The following is a 17288-nucleotide window of genomic DNA, read 5'->3' as shown; positions in this document are numbered from 1 at the left end:
GGTACTAGGAAAATGGTCGCTGATTGAATTGGTTTGACAAGAGTCAGGGGATCACCCTCTTCCTTATACAGATGGAGAAACCTCAAAGAACTTGTAGGTGTGTTTACATTGGGTTTCACACTTTGCTAAGGGCTCTCACCCAAGTTAGCACATTAAAAAATTTTTGTTAATGTTTATTTATTTTTGAGAGAGAGAAAGAGAGCACGAGCAGGAGAGGGTCAGAGAGAGAGGGAGACACAGAATCTGAAGCAAGCTCCAGGCTCTGAGCTGTCAGCACAGACCTAATGTGGGGCTCAAACCCACGAACCGCGAGATCATGCCCTGAGCTGAAGTCCGGCGCTTAACCGACTGAGACACCCAGGCAACCCCCAAGTTAGCTCATTTAAAAGTGGGTCTGCACCATCATTATAGACAAGTAGGAAATGTCAGTAAAAAGATGAGAGTAATGATGTGTTTGACAGTGAATTAGTCACTGCCAGACTCCTATATACAGCGAGGCATTCTCTGCTGCTAAGGGACAACTAAAATCTAATGATGAAAAAAATTCAGGTCCTTAGATAACAGTAAAAAGCGGATTACTCTTCTAAGGACAAAAACAACCAAAAAAGTTACTGGCAATGTTTGCACTAAAATAAGTCCCATCATATATAGAAAATAAACTCTCATATACTATTGGTGGTGGTGTAAATTGGTTCTATTTTAATGCAGGAGAATTTATGAATATTTACCAAAATTAAAATGAACAAATCTTTGATACAGCAATTTTCTTTTATGAATGTATTCCCATTATAGACCTACTGGCATAAGAGTGCATGCATATATGAAGAAAAGGATTTAATGACTGTAAGGATGTTCACTGTGACATTGTTTGTAACAGAAGACAACTCAGAACAGCTTAAGTGTTCATCAAATAGACTGATGGCTGCAGAAGTTATGAGTTATCTGGGTAGTGATATTTTATGCAGACATTTGAAATGGAACAATCTATGCATCGACATGAAAAAAAAATGACCACAATAAATTACGTCAAAAGCAAGCTGCTTAACAGTATGATTAACTTTGACTAAAATACTCATCAAAGTATTCGTGATGGCTACTTCTGGAAAGCGAGATGAGTTTTGTTGTTGTTGTTGTTGTTTACTTTATACAATTCCCTACTACTTGATTTTTCAATGGAACTAGATTACTTTTAAAATTCAAAAGTTAAAAACAAGCTGTTCAACTCTGGCCACCTGAGAAGCTTTTTAATTTTTAACCAAGAGTAAGAGGACCCAGGAAATGGTTATTTTGCCCTACTCTGCCTTGGTGCCTCGCACTGTGTTTGGCACACCGTTGATGCTAAGTACTCTCAGAATAAAGGAGTAAGGATGACCGACCCTGGTCACTCTTTCATGAAGTGAGGTGGAAGGACGTAAGAACATCAAGGTTTTCTAACTCTAGAATCTGAGCCAGTGGGTCAACAGAGAAGTTTATCACATTAATAGGGTTGATTTATATTCACGAAAAACTGGTTGTATAAACGTCAACTCTCTAAAAAAGTCTGATCATTCTATTTGCATTGGATAAGGATTCTTAATGAGTCTCCACCATGGTTCTTTGTCTCTTGGGCATTTATCTGTTGGCTTGGAGGTCATAAAGAGGAAGGAATCTCAGACGGAGCTCAACAGTCCAGCCGATTCAGACCCTGAACGTCCTCAGTACCATTCCCATAATAAGGAGCTCAGATTGAACACTTCCTGGGTCAGTGCTTTCACTTCCCACAGGGTAATTCTTTCCTGATGAGCCCCAACTATCAGAAAGTTCCTTGTTGCACTGAACTGGAATCTGCTCCTTTGAAAAACTGACTCACAGACCCTACCTCTACCCCCAGTGTCACATACAATGGATCTAAACAGCTCTGCAGAGTGGTTTAAGAGAGTGGCTGTGCCAGATCTGTCTTGGACCCTGGCTTCCACATGTAGGTGTTGTGTGACCTCCTAGGCAAAGACTGGCAACTCTCTCTAACCCTCAATCTCTTCTTTACAAAATGGGGATTATAGTTTCTTCCTCACGGGGTTGTTTTAGGAAGATAATGAAATAATATATGCAAACTACCCATCACAATGTGTAGTACAAAATGCTCAACAAATAATATCCTTACAATTTCCAAAGACCTTTACCATGAGGTATTCCATGAGGAAGCAAGGAAGAAAGTGGCACAATCCAGCAAAGTTAACATATAAGGTGTCTGTCGGTAAAATGCATGCCTGAGGACCTTGATCTCAAATGACTCTAGCATCTCCTCTGTGTTTTCTTCACTTAGAAACAAATTAGAAAAAACACTCCCAGCAGGGGGAGGGAAATTTCATACCATTAATTTAGCAACAAAAAGTCTGTACTTTGACAATTATAGACACTAACTTATAAAAGTAACTTCAGGTGTTTGAGAATCTCACTCACCTCTGGGGGACACAAGGAAAGAGCTCCCTCGAGGGCTTCTCTCAAAACTTGTCTCCCTGAAGCTTGCTCATATTCACACAGCTGTCAGGAGAAGCATGAGCCTTCTTCAGCCATTCTGAAACTTTTCTTGGGGCTAATGACTACCTATCCACCTGGATTTGACTTTATGTTATTATTCAAGACGTAAATTATAAATCCTATATATATTCACAACGTAGACCTATATTTACAACATACATCTATCTATATTACGCGCCATATGAAATTTAGTAGAGTAGGAGGCTTTAGGATCTAGGTCCTGTCTTGACCTGGCCACTGACTCACTGTGTGACCTCTTAGGATCTCAATTTACTTATCTATACAATGGCTACAATTGAGGAATCTTATGCTATCTTCTAAGGATCTGTAGGTTTGCACAGCCATGCTGGGGGCTGCTTTAATTGGGCTTCAGGCTTCTCTCATTTCAAGCAGAGTAACAGTATTAAAAAAAAAAACAAAAAAAAAAACCCAAAACCTGTTACATATCTTGGGATTCTGCTTGAAAGCCCATTTGAAAAATGAGTCTTTTTCACCAAAAGATGTTTGGGAAAAAAAAAAAAAAAATCTTCAAATCACATGATCCCCAAGGCTGGGTTCCTTTTTCCTGTTTGTATTTCAGAGGTGGAGAGGGAATGAGGAGGAAGGGGTTGGGAAGAAGAGGCCACTGTGACAAACAGTAATTTCTCAGTCTTACCAGGCATGGTTAAGAACAGGGTATTCTGATCACTTAATGATTCTTACTCACTTTCTTCCTAAGTATATTACCTAACAGTATCAGGACATTGGATATGAACAAATCCCTTTTTATCATTCAGTTGGTACCTAACACCCGGGACATTTAAAATGACTTTGTCCTCACTCTGCCCCAATCCCTAGCCCCAGGTTTAAATCACTAAAAACAAAATCTTTAGCACTCCAAGTCAATGGCTTAGTCCTTCCAGGAGCTGTCTTGTGGCATCCTTACAACAAAATAACAGAAGATGGAAAGTGTAATCAGTTTGGGAGGTGACATCAGCAGTCAATGAGGTCAGTCTTGAACTCACAGCAGGAGAGTTCGTGGATGTGCCCAGATAGCAGAGGAGATTCCGGGTGCCCCACTTCTCATTAACTCCCTGCAAATGTTCCCTCTGGCAGGGCAGACCCCTGATGTAAACCAGTCCCTTTACTTTAGAAAAATGTGAGCTGCTGAAAGAAGCCTGTTGAAAGGGCATCACAGAGCTGCACCCTGACTTGGTGAATATTTGGGGGTATGGGAGGTGGAAGGGTTTATAGGAGAATAGTGGGGTTGAGTTTATAGGAGAATAGTGGGGTTGAGTTTATAGGAGAATAGTATGTGGGGGCAACATCCGACTGAAGAGGTACCTCTTGAATCTCTGTGGCCACTGGAGTGCACAGCTGTGGAGCTCAGCTGTATCAACAGAGCCACTGTGGCCTGCGTGTTGGGCTGTGACCTCCCTCTGCAGGGACAGCGGGGTGCAGGAGAAAAGGGGCTCGACGTGGAATCAGAAGACTCAGGTGTGAAATCTCAGCTCTAGGACAAGGTGCTTCATTTCTCTGAACCACTATTTCCCTAACTGAAAAACAAGAATAAAAATACCCACTGGATCTGCCTTATGGGCATGTTGAACAAAACAGGGTCTGAAGAGCATTTCGTAAGTTAGAGAGCCCCACAAATAACGTAAACTGCATTCAGTAGCCAATGAGATAGTTGTCCAAATGTGATCCTTAAGAAACCCCCAAAAGCTTGCTCAGAGCACTTTCCCAAGATACTAATATAAAAGGTTAGTCACATCAAATAAATGAAGTGCTTCACTGTGTTCACATAATTTTCCGGTAAGTCTTAATTAAAAAAACCCGTTGTATCGGATACTCTATAAAGAACTATATATAAAATTACAAATCAAGTTGTATATGAAAAATTATACATATGATAAAATCTATATATGATTTCAAAAAATACAACTAGATTATTCTTAAAGGACTACTGTAGTGGCAACTGATCTTGTAAGTGTACACACTTATATCAAAAAGTTTTACCATACCATATGCTCTCACTCATATGTAGAATTTAAGAAACAAACCAAACAAACAAAGAAAAAAAGAGACAAATACAAAAGCAGACTCTTAAATACAGAGAACAAGATGGTAGTTGCTGGGGGGAGGCGGGTAGGAGAATGGATGGAGTAAAAGGGGTTAAAGAGTACAGTTATCATGATGAGCACAGAGTAACACACAGAATTGCTGAATCACTATACTGTACACCTGAAACGGATAGAACACTGTATGTGAATTGCACTTTAATTAAATAAAAAAAATGCTCATCACAGTCCAAAAAAAAAAAAAAAAGAAAGTCTTACAAAAGTAGACTAAACCCAGAGTCTCCATTTTAGAACTTCAATAAGTAGTGTGTGCTTTACTCCTATTTTAGACCATTGCATGTTGGAGTCATCCATGTAGACTGAGAAGTTAGAGACCTTGGAGCTCTGCTTCCTACAGAAGACCATCAACTCTTCGATCAGGAAGTTCTCTGGAACAGTCCTCTTCATTTTCCTCTGAGCAAGACAGGTTCAGTGCACTCATCACGGGATGGATCCAGGATGTCGTCTGTGTTACGTGGCTTGAGAAGAACAAGGAATGCAATTACAATCTGAAAGATTGTCCTTCTACCCATCCATGCAAGTACTGATCCCAGTGATACCACATCCACCCTACTGCAGCCCCTGGTCATGGGAAGCAGTTGTAACTCGATCCAATCATTTTGAAAAGTCTTGGATATGTTTTAAGGTTCAACAAAACCTATTTGTTTCTTTATTCTTTGGTAGAAAGGAATGTAGGAGAATGCATCATCTTTGACAACTTGTTCTCCCTTACCCGACATTCAGTCAGCAAATCCTGGGATTCTCTTGCTGAAACATCAGTGGAATCTTTTACTCCCCCCCTCTTCTTGGGCTATACTCTGGGTCACTGAAACAGCTTGTCTCTCTGCCTCTGTTTCTACTTCTTTTCTAATTCAATCTCCTCTAGCCAAGAGATCTTTCTAAATGACAAATCTTACGCTGTTGCTTACCTGCTAAAAATTCAGTGCCAACCAATGCCTTCTGGATCAAATACCTACTCCATGGTATGAAATACCTTGATTTTTTTTTTTTTTTTAACCTGCCTCAATGATACCTTTTTTTTTCTGCTAGTCTTCCTCCCTCCCATCTTGTTTATCTAGTTAACTTATACTAATTCTAAAGAACCAAATTTCCCTAGGGGCGCCTGGGTGGTTCAGTTGGTTGGACATCTGACTTCAGCTCAGGTCATGATCTCACAGTTCATGGATTTAAGCCCCACACTGGGCTCTGTGCTGACAGCTCGGAGCCTGGAGCCCACTTTGAATTCTTTGTCTCCCTCTCTCTCTGCCCCTCCCCTGCTTGCACTGTGTCTCTGTCTCTCTCTCTCAAAAATAAATGAATAGACTCAAAAAAAACAACAAAAAAACCCAAATCTCCCTCAAAATTCCTCCAATCTGTGTTCCTGATCTTATCTCTTATTACACTGTATTTTAAGTGTCTGTTTATTTTCAGGCCTTCTTACTGCATATGAAGTTCCATCAGGGCAGGAGCTATGTTTCCTATGCCTGAATTTATATGGTGCCTAACACGTGCTCAGAATGAATGACTAGGCATTTCAGGGAAGAACACAAGCAGAGGTGAGGAAGGACGTACAACAGGTATAGGGCATGTTCAGGGAGCGGTGAAACAACATTACAAAGTGTGCCTCTACCTGCTGGATGGTGTTTCTCAGACCTGGTTTCCAACCCTCAGCCTTTGGCTGAATGAATCTCCGGTATCCACCACTATCTGCCCAGCTCCTGAGTGTGGACAGGCAGCTTCTGGAATTAGGATGATCTGTTTCTTCTTCCTGGACACTCTTTCTACCACTGGCTTACCCTACTGCCCTCATCCATTTAGATCAGTCTCCCCTGACTCCTATCCCACCCAAACTCAACCTCGGAAGCAGTACCATGTCTTAGATCAAGTCCATCTGAGGGCTGGCACTTAAAATGATCAAATAAGATGGGGGGGGGGTGTGTCTAAAAATATATCCTACATGACAAAATAGCATTTCCAAGGTATGTTAAAAGGGTTTTTAATTACTGTTACGTGAAGAAGATAATTCCACGGTCAAATAAGTTTGAGATACACTAGGTTAAACAGAGCTAAAGTTTCTTAACTGAAGGACTTCCCTAAACCTTAAATATATTAACATGTTCTATGCCTCTCCAACAGTATGTGGTATTACTCAAGCTAATGTGACCCTGTTAGCACATGTGGGACCAGTGTTCCATAGAGCATAATTTGAGAACTATCACATAAATGCACGGACTTTATTGGCTGATGACGGCAATAACTGAAAATGTTGGACTTACTACAAACAGGCAGTTTCATCATCAGTGATGTTTTTGACCCTAAGTCCTAAATTCTCTGCATATATCCCAAAACAAATTGTTCAACTCCTCAGTTTGAATATTAAAATCACCTTTCCACGGAAGATTGCTGACAGTTTCATGATGGCGCAAACAAATTTAAGTTGCTTTGAGAATCAAGGTGAAGGTGGCAAGGCCCAAACATCTTCATCATTTCAAAAGCTCAGAGTGTGGTTAAGTGGTACAAAGATTCATTATTCTCTTGACAGTAATCCACATCACTGTTATCTCTTTAAAACGGTTTAATGGAATTTCTTATTATAGTGACTAAACTTACTGAAGCATTAGATTATGCACAGGTTAACTTCATTTCCAGGCCTTTGGGGTTGGGGGAAGCTGCAAGTCTGCCCAAGTTGAAAGTGGCTTTAAAGAAATACTAATGAGTGTAACATGTGAGGGCCAGGATACCGCCACAAGGTAAAATGAGGACACGTCATTCTGTAAAAAGCACCTGTTTAAAACTAAAAGGAAAAACTTGATGAGACAATTTTGCTAATTTTAAAAATCTTGGTATATTTACTTTGATGTGATGATGCACATTTGTAATATGTTAGTCTGAAGAAGAGACTAAATTATTATAAATCCTCCCTCCCCAGTAATGTCCCGTAATTAGGAAGTGTGGGAAGGAGGGAAAACAGGAACAACTACCTGAGGAATGACTTCAGGTGCACACTCTCCTATTAAACTTTCTGAAAAATAATATTCTCATGCTTCAACATTATAACTACCTATAAATGGACATTCCATTAAACTTATCACTTAGATGAAGCAAAGGCAAAAGGTCTAAGGAAAAAAATATAGTTATAGACTCTGAACGATGACTATTAGAAAGTTCTCCTAGAAAGTGATCTTTGCCAGGAAACTTCATCGGGCACTTTTACACAAACAAGTCTACATCTGAACTTTTTCCAAATCCAAAAGTAACATCCTAAAATACTAACTGATTTAAGCTTATGTTCACAATACACTTCTCCATATATGTTTAAAAAAACACACACCCAAACACCAAACATGCAATTACAAAGGGTACTCACTGGAAAAAAACAAAACAGCCAACAAAGGGATAAGGTTTCTATACTTCAAGTACACCTAGGCCTTGTGTACAAACATTCAGACTAATGCTTCTAAAACTCAGGTAATGCAATAAAGTGCCTGGCAAAGAGTTGATATTCAATAAAAGATCATGGCTAGTTTTGTTTTGTTTTTTGATAATTAGAACTTTGTGATTATTGCAAGAAAAACTTGGAACTCTTCCTATAATGCTGGAACGGGGCCATCTGTGTGTATACCATTCAATTTTATGTCCTAGTGAGCACAGTGACTAAAGAGCTTTGACATAATCAGTATGAGGAGATAATCCCAGATTTACTGGCTTGGAGAACATTCTAGTATTAGAGATATTTCCTCTCTGATTTGTGTGCTTGGTAATTCAACTGAGAAGAGACAGACCAAATCAGCCCTGTTGAGTCTGTTTAATTAATAAAGACCCCATGGTTCATACAGTGAGATGCTGCTACTTAGTATGAAAAATTTAAAGGTCTGGAGAATAAATGAGGCTGACTATGGCACGTAAAAATCTTCCATTTGAACACACACTACCTCTGGCAAATGTTCCTGCAGGGAGTGCATCTGACCTGATTTGGGGAGCAATCAACAGCAGTTCAGATATATCGGAAAATCCAAAAAGCATAATACCACTTGCCTCTGAGTGATTGCCAAATCTGTTGGTGGAAAACAGGAATATTTGATCTAGGAAGATGACAGTGTTGTGGGGTTTTATTTTTCTTTTATAATATTAGTAAATTGAAAGACATATTTTAGAACTTATAAAAAAAACCTAAGAGAACATGCTTTATTTTATTGGCAAAGAAATGTAAGTGAATTATTTAAATCCCATTATAATTACCCTCCTTATGTTTCTTACCTCCTAGCATGCAAAATGCTTTCTTTCAAAATAAAAATTTAGGACAGCCTTTAAGAGAAAAGTGGTTTAAAGACAAGAAGTGCGCTAGTTTTGAAGAAATTCATTCTTAATAACTGTCTGTGATGATAAAAAGGTTCTTTTGTTAAACTCCATTGTAAATGGCACTATTTATATATCACTATGAATTTAGCAACACTGCCTGTATAATTTTATCATGTTTAAGATAAGGCTGCAAAATAATGAGCCAAAGTAATTAACTTGCAATGTCCTTTTTTGGGGGGTGGGGGGATAATCCTATTCATATAATATTCATATGAATGAGAAAATAAAGACAAATAAGTAAATATATGTTCATTCAACCTGTTTCTGGTACCAGTATCTTGGAATCACTGGAAAATTTTACAACTGGCCATAAACTGCAAGTAGTAATAATAATAAAAGACTTATACTTAAAAAATAATCCCAATTGAAAACAAATGGGAAGCTAAGAACAGAAAGTGATCCATGTCAGGACGCTTGGGTAGCTCAGTTGGTTGAGTGCCTGACTCTTGATTTCAGCTCAAGTCATGATTTGATACCAGGTTTATGGGATTGAGCCTCGTGTGGGGCTCTGTGCTGAGCATGGAGCCTGCTTAAGATTCTCTTTCTCTCTCCCTCCACCCCCTCCCCTGCTCATGTGCTCTAAAGTTGAGACAGAGAGAGAGAGAGAGAGAGAGAGAGAGAGAGAGAGAGAAAGTGAACTATGTCAATAAAATAATTAAAAAGTCACCAAACCTTGGTGAGGCAGCACATAACCTCGTCAGACACTGGTTATGAGAATGACTAGGAATCAGTGATATGAAGTAATCCATTCTCAAACACGTTTAACAGAAAATTATAAGTTGTTTGTTCCTAGTGACATATAAGGAGTTCTCTCTTACATAATTTTGGAAATACAGCCCTAAAATCAAATAGGATATTTCTCATTAATTAACTTTTTAAATATCACAGAACACTTCCAGCACTTTTTAATTGAGTATTTGGAAATCCAGTGGGGGTCTGATCAAATATTAGCAGGATCTCATCCAAATCTTTACAGTCTTCGGGACAGATTTTATTTTTGTTTCCTATTTATGGCAATTTATATAAAAAATACATCAGATATCTTTTGAAAATTTAAAAATCCAATTAATTAAAAAACCTCTGGGGCATGTAGATAGCACAGTCAATTGAGCATCTGACTCTTGATTCCAGCTCAGGTCATGATCCCAGGGTTGTGTGACTGAGCCCCATGTCAGGCTCCACAGTGAGCGTGGAGCCCGTTTAAGATTCTCTCTCTCTCTCCTCTCCTCTCCTATCTCTCTCTCTCTCTCTCTCTCTCCTTCTGCCCCTCCCCCTGCTCGCACACACACCTACTCTCTCTTTCCCTCTCTGCCCCTAGCTCCCCCCACTCACACCTCTCTAAAATAAAAAAAAATAAAAACCAAAACAAAACAAAAAACCATTTACATCTCAGATACCACATTATTATTATTCTGATAAGAATCTAAAGCTATAACATATTACTTACGCATAATATTGGAAAAAAACTGCTGTTACTAGACTTGGAAAAGATGAACACTGAAAATTCCTGAGAAAAATGTGAAAAGTATAAATTATATTTTTAAAATCATATACACAGGCTTAGATTGTTGTCATTTACTGTATAGAGCCCAAATACTCAAGGTCCAAAGCTGATACATGTTTCCAAAAACTGTTCTACAGTCACAGATTACAGCTTTGGGCAACTCTAAAAGATTGATGCTGTTTTTCATTGTGATAGGATTAAAAAGTACAGAAGGCCTCAAAGAACACATCCTACTGACACTGGTACTTATATACTGGACAATTAGATACTAATAAATAATCACAGAAATTTTGAGTTTGTATATCTACACATTCTCATGGACCCTCTGGCAGTGTCCATCAAACTTTATGTTTTCCTTCCCTATCACAGAGTTGTTACCAGGAGGCAGCTGCCCAGGCAGCGACTACCTGTTTCAGCTACCCTTACATCCTAGTGTGAGCCTGTGACTAGTTCCTGCCAATGGAAGATGAGAGAAATGTTTATCTCTTGTGGGCCAGGTTTTTAAGAAACTAGAGTGCCTTCTCTATTCTCTACTCTGACTCCTCATCCACTAACTGAACACAGAGGATTCTGAGGACCTAGGAGATGTGGAGCCATGAGCTAGAAGGAGCTGGCATACCAAAATCACCAGCCAAAGAAAAAAAAAGCCATTCAACAGCCAGGAAGCTCTGCACTGACTGGTATGAGCATTAAGCTACTGAAAGGTGGCGGTTTGTGACTACAGTTGGTGTCATTCTAAATGACACTTAAAATACTCTCAAGAGAGTATCTCAAGATGAGGCCATGACTATTACTTCCCCAGTAAACACATGTTCAACTTCTACAAACTGAAGAGGTTGGCCTTCTAAAATATAGAAGACAGGCAATAAATATATTTTTCATGTATTTTAAATATATCACTAATAAAAAGACTGCCAGAATACAGATTAATGAACTGAATTTAATTAGAAACAAGTTTGCAAGACCACTGCCAAAGTTTCCTTCCACTTTAAATTCTCACTTATGAGTCCAGATACATGAAATATAGAAGCTACTTTAATATTTAATGTTTAGGTATTTCACTTTATTTATCCAATAAGTTTAATACACATCTGATTAAGTATGTGTTTCTCCACTATCAAGTTTGAAACCTTAAAAACACTAAAATTATACTGATTCTAATAATATTTTTCTATTTACCAAAGTTAAATAGACACTAAAAATATATCAATATGAATGTACATATTTTACTACAGAAGAACTGAACATTCTAAAAATCACAAAACTGGATGGGACTTTGAGAATTTCCCATCTCTAAAGTCTTAAAGTGTTCTATCAGTATTAAAGACTCCATAATGTGTAAGTGCAAAAGCCACTTGAGAGTGAATTCTGTAAAGTAGAAACCCTCAATTATAAGAAAAAATTATGAGATAAATACCAAACACGTCATCAATCTTTACACTTATCTCATCAACTTTACAATACTATTTCTTTTTTTTTTTTAATGTTTATTTACTTTTTGAGAGACAGAGAAAGAGACAGAGCGCAAGTAGGGGAGGGGAAGAGAGCGAGGGAGACACAGAATCTGAAGCAGGCTCCACACTCTAAACTGTCAGTACAGAGCCCGACACAGGGCTCGAACCCACTAACTGCGAGATCGTGACCTGAACCGAAGTTGGATGCTTAACCGACTGAGCCTCCCACGTGCCCCAATACTATTTCTAACGGCGCCATCTTGGACTTGTGAATCAATGGACTTATCTGTCTTTTAGAACCTTAGTTTATTTTGAAGCAGAGGAAAAAGTATACTTATCACCTTCATTTCACATATAGGAAACTAATACCGAGAGAGGTGAAATAACTTACTTTACGTCATAAAACTGGAACGTGTTTGAGCCATGATCTAGACCCAAATCTAACTTCTGAGAATTTAGCCATTATGTTAAATTCTCTCTCTGAGGCTCTGTTATCTGGGTTGGTTTCAACAACAATATGTATGGCGGTTCTGGGATGGATTAAATGACCACCTGAAAAGTGCTCTTCAGTTTTACAAGATGAGACAAAGATGTGTTGACTGATCACAGATCATACGTTTAAAGCATTTCTTAAAGCACTTGCCACAAAACTCATATTTTAATTGAGTAAGTATGAATAAAAAGTACTTGCATGAAGCCTGCTTCTCCAGACGTCTCCTATGCTTTTCACATTGTGAAAATGAATTCTTAATATATCTGTCTTTGTCCACCAGGCTGTTAACTTCCAGAGGGCAGAGAAGTATTGCATGCATCTTTACAGCCTCGGTGTCAGGCTCACAGAAAATGAGGGTCAATAAATGTTTGATGCATAGATCCACCAGGCATTTCGCTGATATTATTATACCAAAAATAAAAAAATGCTCAAAAGTGGTAGACTAGTTTATTTATAATTGAGGATCAGATAAAACAATCTTCAGATGTGAAAATGCAGTAGCTGCACCCGGAATGATTCAGAAATATGTTATCAGGAAAGAGTTCAAATTATATAAATAGACTAAAAGTTACCAAATAACCAGGACCACTAACCCTCTTCACCCATATTCTAATATCCAAGTAACTTGAAAAGGTCTATTCATATACTTGGTAGTAGGTAAAAATTGAACCACTATGATGATTCAAACAATTTTGACTAGAGTTTACTTGCTAAATAGCCAGAGTTGTATGTAAACTTACTCAAATCCCAGGATTTAAGTTATAATTATTTACATCAAACAAACACTATAGATCACTAAACAAATCTTGTGTTAGTAACACTGGTAGAGCATAAAATGCTCCCAAAGACAAACATAATGGTAAGTAGTCTAGCTAAGAGCTCACCCTACCCCTCAATTCTCTAACCTTTACTGAAGTGATTTTACTACACTGGAATTTTCAGCCTCTGAAGTAATTCAGGATGTAGCCAAAGCCATGTTTCTAGGCATCTAATATCCAAGAAAAGGATGGAGACTTTTCATAAACGGGCCTGGTTAATGCTAAGTAACAAAGTTTAGGTGAGGTCTAAGAAGATCCTTCAGCCCTTTCAATATCCTGGATCATTCTTTTGATATAGATGTTTAGATACGTGGCAGCTGGATAAGACTTCACATCAGATTAGCATTTTGTACTTTACGATGTTCTTCGATACTGATTACCCAATTTCCTTTTCGTACAAATCTCATTAACCTAACTTTTCGCTACAACTTTTACAATTGCAGAAACGGAGGCTAAGGTAGTTCAAGCATCCTGTCCACGTTCACACGGTAGCAGAACTAGGGTGTGGATGTAGACCATGGCCACTGTTCTTTCATATAGACTATGCAGACCTCATTTGAAATTCCAGATCGCCCATGTGCTAACTGGGTTGACTGTGTGTCTCTGGGACACTTACTTAAACTCTGAGTCTCAGTTCCCTAATATAGAAAACATGCCACACCTGCCTCAATAGTGTTAGGAGATAACATGAATACATCCTCTAGATCCATGCCTGGACACATTCTAGGTCCCTTATAACCATCACCCTGTCCCCTCTATCTCTGACTCCCTGTATTTGTTTTATATTGGTGCAGTAACAGATTCCCACAGATTTAGTGGCTGTAAACAACACAAAGTCACTGGCTTACAGTTCTGTAGCACAGAAGTCCAACAGGGTGCTTGCTGGGCTAAAATCAAGGTGCTGGCAAGTCTGCATTCCTTTCTGGAGGCTCTAGTGGGGACTCTGTTGCCTTGATTTTCCAGCTCAAAGGCCATCCACGTTCTGTTATTCCTAGCCCCCATCTTCAAAGCCAGCAACATAGCCTATCTGTCCCTGCTTCCACTGTCACATCTCTTTCTCTGACCCTCTTCTTCTGCCTCCCTTTTCCACTGTTAAGGCCTCATGTGATTAGATTGGACCCACCTGGATAATCCAGGCTAGTCCCCCTATTTTAAGATCAGCTATTAGCAGCCTTAATTACACCTGCAACCTTTATGCCCCTTTAGCCCGTAACCTAATGTATTCAAAGTTTGTGGAGATTGACACGTAGACACCACTGGGAGCCATTATTCTCCCTACCACACTCTCCCTCCCCTTAACTGCTTCATCCATGAAGATTAAGGCACAAGAGAAAAGGCACTGGTTTGGATTAATTTTTGCAATTTGCCTAAAACTTGGTAAATGTGTAGGAAGATTATATACTACATTGTAATGGAGATTATTGGATGAAGAAAAAGAAGGTGCTGGAGATCTTATGAAAAGTAATTTAAGAAAGAATCAGCTGTGGTGAACTGAATTGTGCTCCCTACCCCCTCCAATTCATATATTGAAGCCCTAATCCATAATGTGGCTGTATTTGGAGACAGAGCCTTTGGGGAGGTAAAGTTAGATGAGGTCATGGAGGTGGGGCCCTGGGTCCAATGGGACTAGTATCCTTGTAAGAAGAGGTAGAGACACCAGAGCTCGATCTCTGTGCACACAGACAAGAGGCCATGTGAGGACACAGTGAGAAGGTAGCTGTCCATATACCAGGAAGAAAGGCCTCACCAGAAATCAATCCTGATGGCATCCTGACCTTGGACTTCTGGCCTCCAAAACTATGAGAAAATAAATTTCTGTTATTTAAGCCACTCAGTCATGGCAGTCCTAGCAGACTAATACAGCAACCAAATTTGGAAGGGAAAGTGTCTGACATAAAAGTTAGTATTTGTTAATAAATTTAAAATAAAGGGTACTGGAGGCAAAGAGAATTCCACATCTGGCTAAATAAAAGTATAACCCCCAGAGAGGTGATGCATTTCCAAAGTACTTCTTGGAATCCCAGAGGATTTGCTTATAGTATCCCAATGAAATGCTAAAAAACATGCTTTATGCCTCAGTTATACCTGTCATTGGTCAAATGGGGGGAAAGAGTTTGATGCTGGCTGTCTAGATCTGGATGTTTTATTCATGTCCATGGATTTTGCCATTCTGTATAACCTAAGCCAGCTGGCTGGCCTTTCATTTAAATGACAGTTGCTCATACAGCACTTCATATTGCTACACCCCTTCGTAGATATTTATAGAAAATCTAGAGCTAGCTGTCTCCTCCAGCTCCTGAGTAATGCAACCTCTCGGCTCCTGTCACAGGGCTTATGACTGGCTGGAGAGTGGCATAGGTGCAGGTTTTGGTTAGTCGTTTCTATTTGCAGCTGTGCAAAATAAAGCTGAGCTGTCATTTAAAGCCCCTCCATTGCCAAATAGCAATACTATAAAATAAAGGAAGGGAGGGAGAACTAAGTTCTGTTAAGTGCTCACCATGTGCCAGGTATTTTGCCAGGGGCTTTACCTCCCTTATTTATTCAATTCTCAAAACAATCCAAGGAGACATAAACTATTAGCCTTGTTTCGTTTGTTTCTGAGAGAGAGAGAAAGAGAGAGAGAGAGAGAAAATGCAAGTGGGGGAGGGGCAGAGAGAGAGGGAGACACAGAATCTGAAGCAGGCTCCAGGCTGTCAGCACAGAGCCTGATGTGGGGCTCGAACCCCACATGAACTGCAAGATCATGACCCGAGTCGAAGTTGGATGCTTAACTGACTGAGCCACCCAGGTGCGCCAACTATTATCCTTGTTTTTGAATGAGTAAAGGGAGTGCAGACAGCTGAAAACAGTATCAATTAAATCAAGGTCACACTCAAAAGTGGTACATAAACTAAAGGAACCCAAGTCTGTCTGAGACTAGAGTCTGCATTTTTTTTCTCACCAATTGCTTTCCTAAATTGCCAGTGACAGTATTCATGCATTTGATATTTATTTAGCACCTACCGGGCATTGTGCTAGTTACTGGGTATTCTAAACCCACTGTCACATAGATGTTTACATCCAAACCAGTGGTTTCAGTACAATTTATTCATGTCTAAGAAGTATTCAGGGACCAAATATTTTAAAAGTTCCATATTTCCTCCTTCAATTCATCTTTTATTTCTTCATTACAGTCTCATTAAGAATGAAATGCTCAGGATTCTCAGGCAGGTAGAAGATGGTGAGGGGATTACATGCACTCTCCTCTAAAATGAAGTTAAGTGCATAGAAATTGCCCTGATAGCTCATCAAGGGGGCCTTACACTTATAGTAAGTCTGTGAATGGGTATTCCTTAGCCCACCCAAAATGAATCAAAGCAGCCAAATTAATGATGTCTTCAGAGAGAGGGCTCCTGACAGTGTCCACTAAAGTGGAGCTAAAATAGTCTGCCAAGGATTTAGGAAAAGTCAAAATTAGTAGCTTTTTATTTCCAAGACAGAAATGATCCATTCTTCCTTCCCCTCTGATCTCTCTAATTTCTAATTACATTAGAATTACCCAGCATAGGCTCTACTTGTAAAATAGGGGGTAAGAAAACAACCTCATATTTTCCTCTTTTGTGCTTTCTATTTATTTTATAAATGAGAGGACACGATGTAACTTGAGCCTTTAATTAATACAGTTGGCTGACAATGGGAAGTCTTATTCATACATGTTATGATCCACATTCTTTCCTACCTGGGAACAACCTCATAGGATGTCCTACTTCAAATCAGACAATCATTTAGGAACATTAATTTCTCAGACTGGAGAGAAATGAAGAAAGCCATGCCTACCAGACATCAGTTACCTTTTGGAGTCATTAAAGCAAAACTTTTAAATTTTTGTTTTTACATTTATTTATTTTTGAGAAACAGAGTGAGACAAAGTGTGAGCAGGGGAGGGGGAGAGAGAGAAGGAAACACAGAATCTGAAGCAGGCTCCAGGCTCTGAGCAGGTGGTCAGCACAGAGCCTGATGTGGGGCTCAAACCCACAAACTGTGAGATAATGACCTGAGCTGAAG

The 17288-nt window shown here is 39.2% G+C and overlaps 1 protein-coding gene across 4 annotated transcripts in view; it reads right to left on the bottom strand.

The window, feature by feature from the left end:
- Positions 1–676: 676 nt before the first annotated feature.
- The window catches only part of STXBP4 (syntaxin binding protein 4), a 170039-nt gene continuing 153427 nt past the window's right edge, over positions 677–17288 (bottom strand). For 3 of the 4 annotated variants that reach the window (XM_058704670.1, XM_058704672.1, XM_058704671.1), the window contains one exon: positions 677–5095. In XM_058704670.1, the coding sequence (XP_058560653.1) occupies positions 4969–5095 (127 nt within the window). In that variant the 3' untranslated portion in view covers positions 677–4968. The remainder of the gene's footprint in view (positions 5096–17288) is intronic. The other variant, XR_009255220.1, reaches the window with a different exon arrangement.

Source organism: Neofelis nebulosa, chromosome 16 (genome assembly GCF_028018385.1).
Source record: "Neofelis nebulosa isolate mNeoNeb1 chromosome 16, mNeoNeb1.pri, whole genome shotgun sequence".
In the NCBI taxonomy this organism is placed as follows: domain Eukaryota; kingdom Metazoa; phylum Chordata; class Mammalia; order Carnivora; family Felidae; genus Neofelis; species Neofelis nebulosa.
The sequence above is the reverse complement of the archived record's forward strand: the minus strand, read 5'-3'. Positions and strand labels throughout refer to the sequence as shown.